The sequence below is a fragment of the Anguilla rostrata genome, chromosome 3 (genome assembly GCF_018555375.3).
Source record: "Anguilla rostrata isolate EN2019 chromosome 3, ASM1855537v3, whole genome shotgun sequence".
Lineage (NCBI taxonomy): Eukaryota > Metazoa > Chordata > Actinopteri > Anguilliformes > Anguillidae > Anguilla > Anguilla rostrata.
In genome coordinates this window covers 37,213,139-37,228,335 of record NC_057935.1, presented here as the reverse complement: position 1 = coordinate 37,228,335, position 15,197 = coordinate 37,213,139, and the positions used below count along the sequence as shown (strand labels likewise).

Genomic DNA, 15,197 nt, shown 5'->3' with positions numbered 1-15,197 from the left:
ACCTGTCTCACCCCACAGGGAGTCATAACCGTCAATCTGCACCATGTGCTCATTATTCAACGCCAGCAAGCTTCTCACAACCTGCCAAACAGAAAGCCTTCATTAACAACCCGCGATTGCGGCGTAAAACACAAACTAAGCAGTCGAGGATTTACATGGCGCGCTGGATATATCACAGAGGGGCCATAGCGATGAGACACATCGAGCCGATCGATGAAACGACGCCCCGTAAATCATATTCCCGAGCATATGATGAATGAGCGTCTCTGAGCCAAAGTGCTGACGTGTAACACTTTGACTGGGGCTCCTCTAAATAGCGTTTGGCTAATCCTATAAATATCCTACCGTTCACCTTTCTCAACTTCCCTTGCTCCCCGAGGTCCTTTGGTCACATACGTTATTTCAGAATGTGTGGTAGGTTGCCTGTGTTGCCAGGGCTGTTAATGATGTTTATACAGCTGTTTATACATGGTATCAATGTGTGGGGAAATACAGCCCTGCAGTGTGATGCACAGTAAAATATTAAGAGTTAAATCCACTCAGATACAGTACATTTGATCCCTTAGGGGTTCACATAAATACTGCGGAGAGTTAAATGTTCTCTCAAACATTTTACTGTGTGCAACAGCAGAAATTTGTGATGTGCAGATATGGTGTGTTTTGGTGATGAGTCTATATGCATTTCTGTGATCTGTGTTTTGGTGATGTGTCGGTGTCTCAGTCATGTGTCTGTATGTATTTTGGCAATGTGTCAGAGTGTCATTCATGTGTCTGTATGTTTAGTTGATGTGTTGTGAGCGTGTTTTTGAAGTGTTGGTGCGTGTGATGACACACGTGGCTCCAGCTTGTGTGTGTCCACGCCAATGCATTAGTGAGTGTATCAGTGAGTGTGTCGCTGCCCGTGCATTAGTGAGTTTGTCAATACCTGTGTATTAGCAAGTGTGTCAGTGAGTGTGTCGATACCCGTGCATTAGAGAGCGTGTCGATACTCGTGCATTAGTGAGTGTGTTGATACCCGTGCATTAGTGAGTGAGTCAGTACCTGTGCATGAGGGAGTGTGTTGATACCCATGCATTAGTGAGAGAGTCAGTATCCATGCCTTAGTCAGTGTGTCGGGGGCCCTGCATTACTGAGTGTGTTGGTGTGTCTGTGCCCACCTGTGTGTGACCCATGCTGGAGGCAGCGATGAGAGCCTGCTGCAGGGCCTTGTTCTTCCGATCACAGTCCTGCAGCCGGCCCTCGGGGGCCCACTCCTGCTCCAGCAGGAAGCGCACGATGTCAGGGTGTCCCCTGAGGGCAGCATGGACCAGGGCACACTGACCGGTCTTATCCACATGGTCAGCCTGTGGGACCAGAAGCAATTTCAGTAAACCCTCAGGGAGTTTTAAAAATAAAATACAATATACGACAATATGTACCACACTGAGTAATATAGCAAGTACAGCATGTACCCTGCTTGAATCAGTCCTAAATCGTATTTCCTTTTAGATTTGGAGAGTTCCAAAGTGGTTTTAAAAGTTACAACCTTGAGTTGGAGTTCCTATTTAAATGTGCTTTTTTTCCTTTCCTTTTGCAAGCTGGTTCATTATCTTTGTAGCAATAACCACAAGTAATATCATAATTGTCCACTGTCTAATACAAATAGCCTTTTAACATTTCACATGCAGACTAAATGAGAATATATTACATAACAAATAATGTTTGAATTTTCTAGGCATCCAGGCTCAATTATCTTGTCATATTAACTTTGTAAGTCACACTGAACAAAAACATCAGCCAGATAAATGAGTAAATAAACGACAATAAGGAAGTGAGACTCAGGGCCCTGAGAGCTTGTGAGAAACAAAAGCGGCCATTCGGGTCAGACCGACCTTGGCTCCCCTCTTGCACAGCAGGCTGACCAGGCCGAGGTGACCGGCGGCGGCGGCGAAGCAGAGCGGGCTCATCCCGTGCTCCGAGGCCCCCTCCACGGCGGCCCCGAAGTCCAGCAGCAGGGCCGCCATCTCCTGGTGGCCCAGGTGGCACTGCACGCACAGCACCGGCGCGTTGTTCAGGGCCTCCGTGCGGTAGTTGGCGCTCGCGCCGCCCAGCAGCAGCAGGCGGCTCACCTGGGACGTAGGATACGTGACGTCATTCCCTTTGGTCCCCTCGAAGCTTCGCGCAGGATTTACAGAATACTATCTGCAACCATACACGTTATGGTTTTTTTCCCATCGAGATAACATTGCATGGGAAGCTTTTATGCAAAGCGACATACAAAAGTGCATTTCATGGTCATTGGAACAACTACTAAACACAGGTTTTATAAGGTACAATACTCATTTCGTACAGCTATTTATAGCCAAGAACACAGTTCAGTTCACGCCGTGAACATAATACTGACTTAGCTTATGCTAAGTCAAACTAGGGGGAAGAACAAGCCACAATATTATGACAAAAATACAAATTACAAAAAGTGCTGGAATGGGGGTACATGTAACATGAGTGCCATGAAAGGAGGGATTTAAAGTGAAATGATTCACAGATTGGTGGCAGTTAGTCCAGGTATAGTCTGGAGAGATGCGTCTTCAGACCACGGCGGTGATGTTTCTGTGCCGCTGCCTGGGCATGACCGCCTGCCTTTGAGAACCGAGCGAGCCCTTCCTTGGCGGCCCACAAACAGCCGTCGGTTGCCGCGGGCCCGGCAGTCGGTGCATCCTGTCTGCCATCGACGGTGAGACTCCGGAGCCCCGCCTTCTCTGACCCGCTCCCGTACTGACGTGAGACCGGCTCCGAGGCGCGCCGTACATCCAGCCAGCGGGGTGTGAGAGCGCGTCCGCTGGGACCGGGGGGGGAAGGGGGCTGGGGAGGGGGGGGGGGGAGAGATTGCGCTGCCCGCTGGAGCAAAGCCACCCTCTTTCCCGCCGCGGAGAGGCCCCACCAGACAGATCCATCTCTGCTGCCGCGGCAAACCGGGGCGCCGTTTAGGAAAGGCGCTCGGGCAGAACGAGGCATATCTCAGGATAAAACGGCGGATAAATTGGCAGCGATCTGTTTCCAGACATCAGAGTGACTGTAAATTCCGATGGGGATATTTTGTAATAAATATAACTAAAGCCAGAGCAACAAGCTGTTTTAATACCTTTTCTTAACTCATGATACTTTGGCAATATGGCTTAAAGCACTTGGATGTGTCACAGGAAATCATATGGTGTCAGATCTGTTGTAATTTCACCCACCGACATACTGATAAAAGCTTTTTTAATTGACCACAAATTATATAACTCCACTGGTAATTGGTTAAATGACCACATACCAATGTAGCATCACCTTGAATGACCTCCAGTGGCACCTCATTTAGGACCTTCCACAACACCATATTGTTGGTAAAAGCAGAAAAAGAGCTGATATAGGCTAGTCCTTTACCATGTTTCACAACAATATCAGGAACCTCTGTGGGAACTGTGGCATTGATCTGCCGCTCCATCTCCCCTGACTTGCAGGAAAATGAAAAAAGCAATTGGTCTTCCCCTCTAAGTAAACACTTCACTTGTTCAGGGAAGTGAAGTGCCAACATTGCAGAAAACTAAACAAAGGCTACAGGGAGGCTGTAAAGGGTGGTGTAAAACACAGCAGATCGATAGTAAAATGGTCAGGGAGATGTCAGAAAAACCTTTAGAAACAGAACAGTCCCCACAAGTAACATTCAAAAGTAAGCTGAGGACCTCTAGTAAATTAATTCTGTGTGAACAGGGATCAGGGTTAATTGTAATCACTAAAGGGGAAACCACTGGCTGTTTTTTTTTATTATGAGTTAAAACTACTAATTTGCACTAATAACTCACCTGTCCTCAGATATTTTTTTGACATACATCAGACCCTGCAAACAATTCAACAATAAAAACCCAGTAGAATCATTAAGATGGCCCTCTGCTTATTAAAGTATTGCTAAATCATCTAAAATAACCACCTAAAAATAACCACCTAAAAAGCCCTTGCAATTACTTACACTAGCAGAGCTTTTGAACACAGCAAGCATAAAAATAATAGATTAGTGTTTCCCTGCAACCTGCAAAATATTTCCGCCTATTTGGAGTAACATTTTATTTTTATCAGGAATGGCCTTGACGTCAGAGGGCAGGGATTCCTGGAACAGACAGTCCTCATGAATAAACATTGAAAGTGCATTACAGGAAGCACCCAGAACTCAGAGTGAAAAGAGAAGGTCAAAGCACATAAATCACACTTATTTCTGTTCACATGACAGGTGCTGATAATAGTAAATGCAAATATGTCTACAGCCAGGGCAGTTATGGGTCAATTATGCCAGAAAGAGTATTTCACAAAGGTTTTTATAATTTTTAAAAGTTGGGGGAAAGGGGGGAGTCTCCATTTAGTGTGTAATGACAACACAGCAGCTGTATGGTATGTGAGAACACCTCTCAAATCCCTCTTGACATGAGGGTCCTCACCTTGATGTTGGGCGTGTACAGGTTCCTCAGGGAGGCCAGGGCAGCCGACAGGCCGTCAGTGCTGGAGCTGATCCACAGAGCCTGCAGAATGCTGGACGACACGCCCGTCTTCTTGCTCTGACCCTGAGGACGAACACCAAAGCCCTGCTGAGCACCCTTCACCCACAGCACGGGAGATTACAGCCTACCAGCGCTCACGTTTCCCATTTTCTATACGGTGATGACATTTCTCACATTTCGCAAATCTCTGGTATATTTGTTTTCATCCTGAATATGCAAGAAAGTAAAGCCCTTCTAAATACAATATGACTGTTTGCATAATTTTTCATAGCGCTGCCTGAGCTAGATTAACAAATTTACAGCTCATCATTTATAAATTTGAAATAAATCCTTTTCATTTCCCAGTGTGAAGAGCTCCACCCAATATAGGCCCAAGCATGTTTTTTTGATGGAAATTTGTGTGACCTTATATTGACCACTGCAAAACACAGTTCCCTTTTTATTTGAGTTTTTCCTTATTTACTTTGGAATTCCATATTTGTGTGCTTGAGTTTGTGATTTCCTGTGTCAATTCTGGATGAATGTGCCCTCCTCTAAGATTGCAGCATTGTGGATGCCAATCTGATGCAGCTGACGCAAAGCAAAAAAACTGTGGAATTGAATTGAATTGGATTATTTGTGAGCTACCGTTTACCGTACCTTGAAAATATGTGCTTTCAGGATATGATGGCCAAGTTCCATGGTTTGTTGACGGTTCAACTTCCCCTCTCTCCGGGACAGCATGAAGGCTGTGAGGGCGTGGCCACTCCTGTGGAGACAAACGTTTTTAGCCAACTGGGAAAGAAAATATGCAACAGCCTTAGCCTAGTCACTGTCACAAGCAATTCTTTAGGACAGTGGAATGATTAAATACAGAAGCCATCCTAGTCCCTTCTTTGTCCTAATAATTTTAAAATTATTTTTAATGTGTAAATCGCACACATCTTTATACATCAATCTATTATATATAAATAACGCAACATGGTGCACTCCTGGCATGAGATGAATCACCTTTCACAAGGTCAGGCAACTTCTGGGAAGCCAGTACTTGCTGTCTTCTGGGGAAAGCTTTCCGTGCGTTTATTAAGACACAATAACCGCAGAGATTTTTAACTTATTCACTCAAAGCATGCTGACAGCTGAATCTCATTTAGACTGCCTCCCCACACCAACAAGTAAGAGTGCGGGAGAAGAAGGCTGAATGCAGGTCTTGTGAGAGCACTGGTGGAGAGGCTTTCTTTAGTGTTAATTAAGGGAGAACTTCATTAAAAGTCCACGCATGGATGACCCATGCTTTTTCTCAGGGCAGGAGCTTCCATTAAAACACACATTTATTTTCCTGCTTTTTAAAGACAATAACAAGGAGCCACAGGGAGCTTTTTTACGTTTCATTTCTTTAATTCATATCACTGTTTGTTTTTCTTTGGGGTTTTAATGAGGGCACTCACTGGGTTGGGAGCAACACAATGAAACAGGGTCACTCACTCCTGCAGAGGGTATGGAAAGGTGAATAACTTCCTTGTTTTGAAGACCAGAGACATAAGAAACAGCCGTCCCTACTTCTAAGAGCACACAAATAATGTAAGTATAATAATAAGTGAATAAGTTTATAATGAGCACTGAATCTCAGTTATGCACAGAATATATTGGAACAATATTTCTTGCGATTTCCTTTTCAAATCCCTTTGAGCTCAGATAAAGCACACAACAGATTGCCTGTTAATATTTCAGTTAAATATGCATACATATTTAACATAATAATTCTCATTACTGTTTAAAAGACATCAAACAAATTCCCTGTTGGTGTTTGCATCTATTTATCCTCAGAAACCAATTGTGAAAAAAAGATTTTGCTGGTTGTTTTCATGTTATGGCTATTAAAAAGCAAAGCTTGCTATTACAAGTTTGTCAGTATAAATGGCTAAGTTGATAAAATCTCCACACCTTCATTTCCCTGCTGAAAGCCTACCTCTGATGAACACATTCATTATTTTCTGGATGAATATTCAAGGGCAAGACCATTTATATTGTGGAGTGTTAGTATTGGAAGGGTGTACACATCAGAGCTCCACAGACCCTATCTGTGATGTCAGTTTAGCCCTAATGTGCAATAGCATACCTCCAGACTTTAAGTATTCTCTCTTCTGGAGCTTCATTGGGAGGCCTGACACAAAGCCGAGACGGCTAAGGAACTGCAGATTGCTATTCAATTAGTTTCTGAGTGTTGTTTATGGAAAGAGTCATGTAAACAGCCAGCCTGAATAGGCACAGGGAAATCAATTTCACTGAACATCGCTCGGTTTCCCTGGGTGCTAAGCCTATCCATCTGATCCGCCTGATCCCTCCAAAGGCAGACAGACAGGTATTGGACCTACGAGGCTTTGCCTCACAATCCCTCTGCTCCTGCCAAATCAGGATTCTCTCTGTTCATCCCGATTCGCTCCAGAATGGGGGACAAAATGGCTTGTCTTTTTCAGTTTGAGAAACATTTTTTCACAATGAAGAAAAGTGTCCTGAAGAAATGGAACAACCTCTTTTCTCTCTTACTCTATTCCCAGGAAGAACAGTACAACACAAAGAAACTCAAAACAAATGCATGCCAAGTACCACACGCCCCCCAAAACTCCATAATTAAACAAAAGTTGAGTAACAGCGTTTTAAATGGCGTAAGAGGCTGTAACAACAGTTCAGAAAAAGTTTGAGAACTGAACACCTACAATTTTCTTTGCATGTTCTTAACTCGTGCATTGTTCATTTTTAAATGTCATTCTGGAATGCTCACTTGGTTGTTTTGCTTGTTTATTTTGCAGCAGAAGAATTACAAGCTGTCTACATCTCCCTGGAGCCACAGTCCATAAAGATTAAAACAGGAAATCAATAGCAAATACTGCAGTTCCTTAACAATTCCGTTATTCCTCCCAGACCTGAATATAAACAGTTGATGTGTTCCCACCATCTTATCTCTCAGTGGAATCGCTCAGGGTGAAGGACAGAGAGGCCAGCTCTACGGCTTGCATTCAGAAATCCCACGCTACCCATCTGTCACTAGAGTGCTGCTGTACACTAAGGCAGAGCTGGCCTTGACTATTTTTGCTCAGAACACATAAGTCCTCATTCTATTACTTTTTAAATTATATAAAAACAAGATGAGGTACATTATATGTGATAAATCTTTCTCATGAGGTTCCTAAGAGGGTCAAGCATTAAAGGTGTGTGGACTGGGGCCTATTAGCTTAAACATTAGAACTGAGTCAATTTGGGGTACATGATGAAGCAATTATGACCAGGCACCTGCAGTCGTGGGACGCAATTGGCTTCGTCCCGCCAGGGATGAATTGGGTTTAAGTCGACCAATGCTCTTCTATGGAGTGAAACCACTGCCTTTAATACGAGAGAGCAAAAACATGGAAAGAGTGCAGAAAAGAACAGAGAAGCAAGAGCAGAACTGAGATGCAAGAGTGCAGATTCATGAGAAGCAAGCACAGAACTGAGAGCACAGTTGTTGTTTCTACGCTCTTTCCTTGTGTTTTGCACTCTCGTATTAAAGACAGTGATGGAACTCCATATGCTTCTGGTAGCAAAAGCATTAGCTCCCACCAATGATGTACGGGATCCCCACAGGCTATTGGCTGTTGTCAATGAAAGATTGTCTCCCCTCTGATTGGTGCCAGATTTCCTGTTGTACTTTGTGGCCCAAGGCGCACAGGAACAGGTGCATCAACAGTAACTCTACATGTACAACAGAAGATTCCAAAATGGGGGGGAACAGGGGATGAAGCTAAAATACATGAAATAACACTATCTCAGGTGACAAGTGGTGCAGTCCATATGGTAGCAGATTCTATAGCAACATGCGAATCCTCCCATGTGGGCAGGACTCAATCCCCACCAGAGCTCTTTCAGGTCCCTTCACTATCTGTGGCCCTCTTTGCTTTCTCCCTGTCTGAATAAATCAGAAAATACAAAAGGAGTGCGACCTCCCCCAAATTACTGGAAGTAGCATTTTGATCCTAAAAATTTTACGAGGACCGCCTGCCCCTCGGACTGCAGTGGGAACACTGAGGAGGCTCACCTGGGGTCACAAAGGAAGTCCATGCTCTCGCCATCTGCCCTCCACACCAGCCATTCGCGGAAGGAGGGGTGGCAGAACATACGGCTGTTGTCCCGCCTTCGAATCAGGAAGCAGGAAAGGGTCTCCATCCGCTGCTGGAAGTCCTCCCACTCCAGCTCCCCCTTCACCCGCCCCGCGTTGACGGCCTGGTAGAGCTGCTCGTCTGTCAGCGGGTGCAGCGACGCCAGCGCCACGTTAAGGATGGGCATCATGCGCTCGAAGGAGGAGTTGGCGTCAAACATGATGTTGCACTGCAGCAGGTAGAGCTCGGCCAACGAGACGGGCACACCCTTGTAGCTGTCGCTCTTGATGACCAGGTGACCCTTCTCAAACAGGTCCAGGGTCAGCTTCAGGTACAGGTAGGATCCCAGGCTGTGTGCAACCAGGTGACTACTCAGGTTGTTGACGGTGGTGTCGTCGGCCTTGCCATTGAGCGAGATGTTGGTCATGATCTCCTTGCTGTTGTCAACTCGATGCTGGACGTAAGCTTTGAGGTCCTTCTCGATATCCTGGTTGTCCGGGAAGTCATCCAGAGATATCTTGGAAAATGGCAGCAGGCTGGTGATCTCCTGTGAAAGAAGGTTAATCCCAAGGTCAAGGAAGAATTGTGTAATCATTTGAACACACTGAACACAGAAAGCAGTTATAGCACTTGCTGACTTGCTGACTATATTAAACGTGTTAAAACTGTATTCAAAAAATGAAATATGTTTTATTTTTGTGATGAATAAACAGCTGCAAGTTCATCAGAGAGGGTTATCTAGTTAAGTGTAGTGAAATTCAATACATTTTCAGCTCTGCTATAAAAGTAATGAAAGATCATGAGCTATGCACATAGTGTTTGAAAAGCATCATTTTCTTATTCACTGCAGATGCAATGCAGAACTAAATAAATTGATCACAATAAGGCATGACTTCCTATGTTCTGGGTATTTCTGGTTACTCCAAGGTCACTGCTCGCAAGGCTTTCTCTCCACCCATGAAAAAACATGGTGGTGTCTTACAAACAAAGGTTTCAGAGACAGGAAGCGTGACACAAGCTACGTCTACGAGGACTCTCCACCATCTACACCATACTTTACACTGTGCTCGGCACAGAGCCAGCAAATCAATACACTATAATCCTCCAACCCCTACTACAGTGCAGGTGGGGAAAACTGCGACTGAGAGATAACTCCTTCATCTAATCACCTCAACTAAAGGTAGAGAGAGACAGAGAAAACCCTGAGCAACAGAGGAGCCAGTGACGCTGCCCTCCCCCCTTCCACACACAGCTCAAAGTAAATAATGATGTACTGAGGAAACTGGTTAGTCAAGGAAAATGACAATCCCTGTTCCTTCATTTGGCAGGCAAAGAACTGATTTGATGATCCCTCCAGCTGTCGCACTTCATTAGGAATTAATATGTTTGCGCTGAAACCACAAATGCCCATTTTCATCCAATACATAAATCCACTGAATTGTTAGAAATGCAGGTAATTTTGTCGAATGGTGGCTAAACATAGCAAACAGCCAAATGCTGCCAGCTACAGTCCCCGGTCCGAGTTCTGGAAACACCGTGATCCCATCCCTATACCCCCAGGCCACCTATACCTCCATCCTCACATTCATCTCATCCATGTCCACTAGATATGTCCCCACAGTCTTCAAACAAGCTTGTCTCCCGCAAAAAAAGTCTTGAGCCTTCTGTCATCCATAACTACTGTCCTGTCTCTCTCCTATCCTATCTCTCTAAAACCCTTAAGTGTGTTCTTTTTAACTAACATTTTCACACTCATAACTAGCTCATAGACCCTCAGCAGCCTGGCTTCAAGGCTGGCCACTCAACAGAGGCAGCCTGCCTTACAGTCAGTGAGGACCTCCACTCTGCAAAGGTGCCTTTTCTCTCCTCCATTCTAATCCTGTGGGATCTCTTTGCAAATTTTGACACAGTAGACCCCCACCTTCTGCTGTCTTCCCTGACTTCCTTGGGGATCTGCTACACAGCTGGTTAGCTTCCTGCCTTGATATTTGCTGTGGCAGGTTGCATGGCGGGGCACTGCTTTTGGACCTCACAGCCTTCTTATAGGTGTCCCCCAGAGTTCAGTCCTTGGTCCTCTCCTCTTCTCCTTATGAACTAAGTCTCTTGGTTCAGTGTTTTTCCTCACATAGTCTGTCTCATCACTGCTACACTTTCTTCCTTCATGATACAATGGTCTCAGCATACATTTTAACTAGCCTATAAGACATCTTTAGCTGAATGGGAAACAACTGCCTAAAGCCCAGCTTAGTTGAAAAAGAGATGTTATACTTCCTCTTGCTTGACCCTGGACTGTTCCACAGTGTCAGACTCTTTGTCTTCAATCTGGGAGTGGTACTGGACAACAAACTGTCCTGTGAGTACATCAGTCATGATGATTTTCCCTGTAAAATATCTGGAACATCCACCCATTCATTCAGCACCTATTCAATCCTGCTCTTGGTCCAGATGCTGGTCATTTCCCATCTGGACTACTGTAACTCCTTCTTCATTGGCTCCCTGCATCTACCATCAGACTTTTGCAGCTCATCCCCAATGCTGCCACTCGCCTCTTCTACAAGCATCCCAGACATGTCATTGCCCTTCTCGCCTCCCTCCCTCCCTCCATTGGCTACTGACATCAGCGTGCATAAACTTCTAAACCCTGGTTGCTAGGCAAATAAGGGGACAACTTAGGAATATCTTCAAAAGTTAATCAGACTAATACACCAATCAGACCTGCCTGTTCTGCTACCTCTGGTTGCCTAGCCCCTTCACAACATTATGCTAAATTGCATTGCATTCTTTCTCCCGCCAGCACTTCCAAGTCATGTCTCCTGTCTGTTCTAGGCCCCTTGTGGTGAAACAAGAACAGCAAAAGCCCTGTCCATTTTCTGATGTCACCATTTTCTGAGACCCATCTTCAACCTACACCATGGTCCCCTGACCAGCTTTAAGTATATTGTTTCTTTCATTTAGGTTTTCCTTATTAGATAGTAATGTTAGAGGTATCACTGTGCAAATATAGGTTAGCTGTGTTACTTTTGTTTACTGTACTAATTCCTTATTTTTTCTGCAGATGTTAAACTTATTGATTATAAACAGGCCTTCTGTGTCTGGCTGATATCATACTTTTTTATACCTGATCCTAAAACTAGTGTTTCTAGTTTTGTAAGTCACTCTGGATAAGAGCATCTGCTAAGTGACTGCAATGTCATGTGATGTGATCTACAGAAAGAGACAGAGATAAGAGACCAAATGACAAGTAGGAGGAAACACAGGGCCAACAAGACAGGATTGACACTTCTTTCTCCCGCTCCATGGGAACATCTGGACTAAACTAGCTAGCAAACTAGCTGTTGGATGCCACTGTAATGTTTTGTTTATTATTTTAATTCTTCTGAGCTTGTTTTTTTGTTATGCTATTCTTCTGTGAAGTGAACATTGATCCTTTCTCATGGTCTAAGTTACAGCCTTGTGTAACTGGTCTTGAATTCAGCAAGATAACTACATACACGATACGAATGGTAGATGGGTAGATGGGATATGACTGGAGGGCAGTCCATGATTTATACCTGAGCTTCAGCCCCCTGTCAGGGTTGTAGTTCAGCCAATTTGCACCATATAAAACTGCTTCCTACATTACTGTCTAGAACCATAAAGATAGAATTAATGCTGATAAGTTTTTTTTTTTTTTTTTTTTAAAGGTCTGACAACTTCAGTTCCATTTGGTTAAATGTGCATGGAAGCCTGCCAAAATCTAGATGATCATTTCTCTGTAAATTTGCACAAAAGACACGGCTGAATGGTTGAACAATGGATGGCTGTTCTCTCCTCTCTTATCCTCCCGGTGAAATTCTTAATTTGCATAATAATTACGGCCCATAGCCAGAGCCCTGAAATTAATTGGCCACCATTACACTGATATTTCTCTTAGGCATCTACAGGATTACCCCCAACCTCAATTCCTGAGACAACATCTGTGCCACTGATGTCAATATTTTCATGCATTTACCAAATACAGTATGTGAATTCACAAACTGTACAGAACCAAACATAAGCTAAACTCATGCCCCATTTGTTTTATAGTCTGTCAATTTAGGAATGTTTAATTATTCTTTAGTTTCCTCAGGGCCCAGCTGTTCTTGCTCTCTGCTTCCTAATGACACCGTTATCATGGCTGTTCCTGCTGTCTGCTTCCTTATGTCACTGCTATTCCCGCTGTTCTGGTCATTTGCTTCCTTATGTCACCCCTATTCCTTCTGTCTGCTTCCTTATGCCACTGCTATTCCTGCTGTCCTTACTGTGTACTTCCTTATGTCACTGCTATACCTGCCGTCCTTACTGTGTGCTTTCTTGCGTCACTGCTATTCCTGCTGTCTACTTCCTTATGTCACAGCTATTCCTGCTGTTCTTGTCGTCTGCTTCTCAATGTCACTCCTATTCCTGTTGTTGTTGCTGTCTGCTTCGCAATGTTACTGCTATTCCTGCTGTTCTTGCTGTCTCTCTCCTATGGGAACTGCTATGTCCTTCCGCAGGTCCTTGGTGTTCTTGTTGTCTTTATACCCTATCTGGCAGTAATTGATAGAAATTACACTGTGTAGAAAATACTGTTCAGCAGCTGCACTGTTTGTTTACGCCTTTCCACCTGCCAAAAATGTAGACTGGAACTGGCACTACGTGATTAAACACTGAAAGCCAATCATATTAAATCATGAGGTGAAAAATGCATTGTAAAAAATTAATCTGAATATTTTGTATCACATCAAGCAAGCCCATTCTTGCCTCAGAAAATTTTCCTCCAAAATGTTTGCAGTGTTTGTTGCTGCATTTAATGCTACTATTAAAATAATATAGTCCAATTTCCGTCTATGTAAGAACACATCAGAACACTGAAAATAGCACTTCTATTAAATGCAGTTGTTGATCAAAAACAGTTACTATTCGAAATAAAGGGTTTTGTATATTGTTGTCCAGTGCAATACAATACATGCATGCATCACCTGTGTGCTAAAGTGGCTCTCACCATAAGATTGACCCGCACTGTGACTATGAGTTTCAGCCAGACAGGAAACTTGGAGATGATTTTGGTGATGAAGGAGGCAATGGTGTCTCCATAGTCTGGCTTATGGAACTCAGCCTCGTTCAGCCCGTCAATCAGAATGATGTGGTCTTCTTCTGGAATCTTCCCCTCTGGAGTTTCCAAGAAAACAAAGGAAAAACACTTAATGTGGTCAGGCACATGGTTTGTGGTTCAAGATTAGAATTCTGTCTCTGTACTGTAGCACACCTTCAGGTTCTCCATCAGCAGGAAGCATAATAAAACATATACCATATTACATTACATTACAGGCATTTAGCAGACGCTCTTATCCAGAGCGACTTACACAACTTTTTACATAGCATTTTACATTGTATCCATTTTATACAGTTGGATATATACTGAAGCAATGCAGGTTAAGTACCTTGCTCAAGGGTACAACGGCAGTGTCCTTACCCGGGAATCGAACCTACAACCTTTCGGTTACAAGCGCAGTTCCTTACCCACTGTGCCACACTCCGTCCATATAAATAACATTTACTCTATAATAAATGAAATTCCTATTGGGAGTTCCTTCAACATACACAGGGACAAACAGATAATATTATGAAATGACTTGAAATACAAAATAATATAAAAAATTTAATTAAAAAAATAAAATAAAATTTGCACAATATTGAACTGGAGTATATAATATATACTGTGATGGATTTTCACTGTTCTGTAGCATAGTATATGGAACACAATGAAAAATCAACCATAATATCCTCCCAGCCATTTACTGTACACTGTAATAAATTAAATTAGCATTATCGAACATCTAGATCAACCTTATAAATCATATCCAGTGCCCGCCAAAATTACTGGCACCCTTGAAAAAGATAAGTAAAAAATACTGCATAAAAGAAACAACACAGGTAATGAGCTATATTATATTCACAAATTTTTCGATCAGGTTCAAGCTGGGAGACTGAGAACCACTGCAATACAGTAATTTAGAGTGAGGTATGCTTGGGATCATTGTATTGTGGAGAGATTCACTTGTGGCAGATTGAGGTTCCTGGGACTAGCAGATACAAAATAACCCTGTGGTGTCAAAGATACACGGCCGTATTACGTTTTCATCCTTTTCAACATAAGTGTCCTACTTCAATTTTGCTTATTCTGCACACAACAGGTTACAATAAGTTCAGAATTGAAACTACCCCTTCTTCTAGCTAAAAGGGAATTGGATAAAAGCAAATGGATCAACCCTCAGGACATTGCTCTCAACAAAAAACAAACAGTTAACCATACAAAATGCAATGGCCATCAAAATTACTCTTTTGCAATGGCAGTCTGCAAGCATGGACCAAAAGAGCTGAAGGATCCTAAAAGATTTTCTATGGAGCAATGGCTAAAGACCACCCCCAATGCGTTCATGAATTTAACAAAACACTATACTAAACTCAGTAGAGTTACGCTTGGACAAAGCACTGAAAACAAGTGTCCCAATAATTGTGAAACTGTTCTTTTTGGGAAAGAAAATTATCACTTTGTATCAAATTGTATCAGTAT

General features: G+C 43.3%; 1 protein-coding gene across 5 annotated transcripts in view; it reads right to left on the bottom strand.

Moving 5' to 3' along the window:
- Window positions 1-15,197, bottom strand: part of LOC135250748 (protein TANC1-like) — a 150,395-nt gene that overhangs the window by 22,158 nt on the left and 113,040 nt on the right. For all 5 annotated transcript variants that reach the window (XR_010328994.1, XM_064327378.1, XM_064327379.1 and 2 more), the window contains 7 exons: window positions 13,626-13,792; window positions 8,563-9,170; window positions 5,151-5,259; window positions 4,452-4,574; window positions 1,872-2,108; window positions 1,158-1,343; window positions 3-81 (listed from right to left, as the gene is read on the bottom strand). Coding sequence is in view for 4 of the 5 variants with exons in the window: in XM_064327378.1 (XP_064183448.1) it covers window positions 3-81; window positions 1,158-1,343; window positions 1,872-2,108; window positions 4,452-4,574; window positions 5,151-5,259; window positions 8,563-9,170; window positions 13,626-13,792 (1,509 nt within the window). In the remaining variant the exon portion in view is untranslated. The remainder of the gene's footprint in view (window positions 1-2; window positions 82-1,157; window positions 1,344-1,871; window positions 2,109-4,451; window positions 4,575-5,150; window positions 5,260-8,562; window positions 9,171-13,625; window positions 13,793-15,197) is intronic.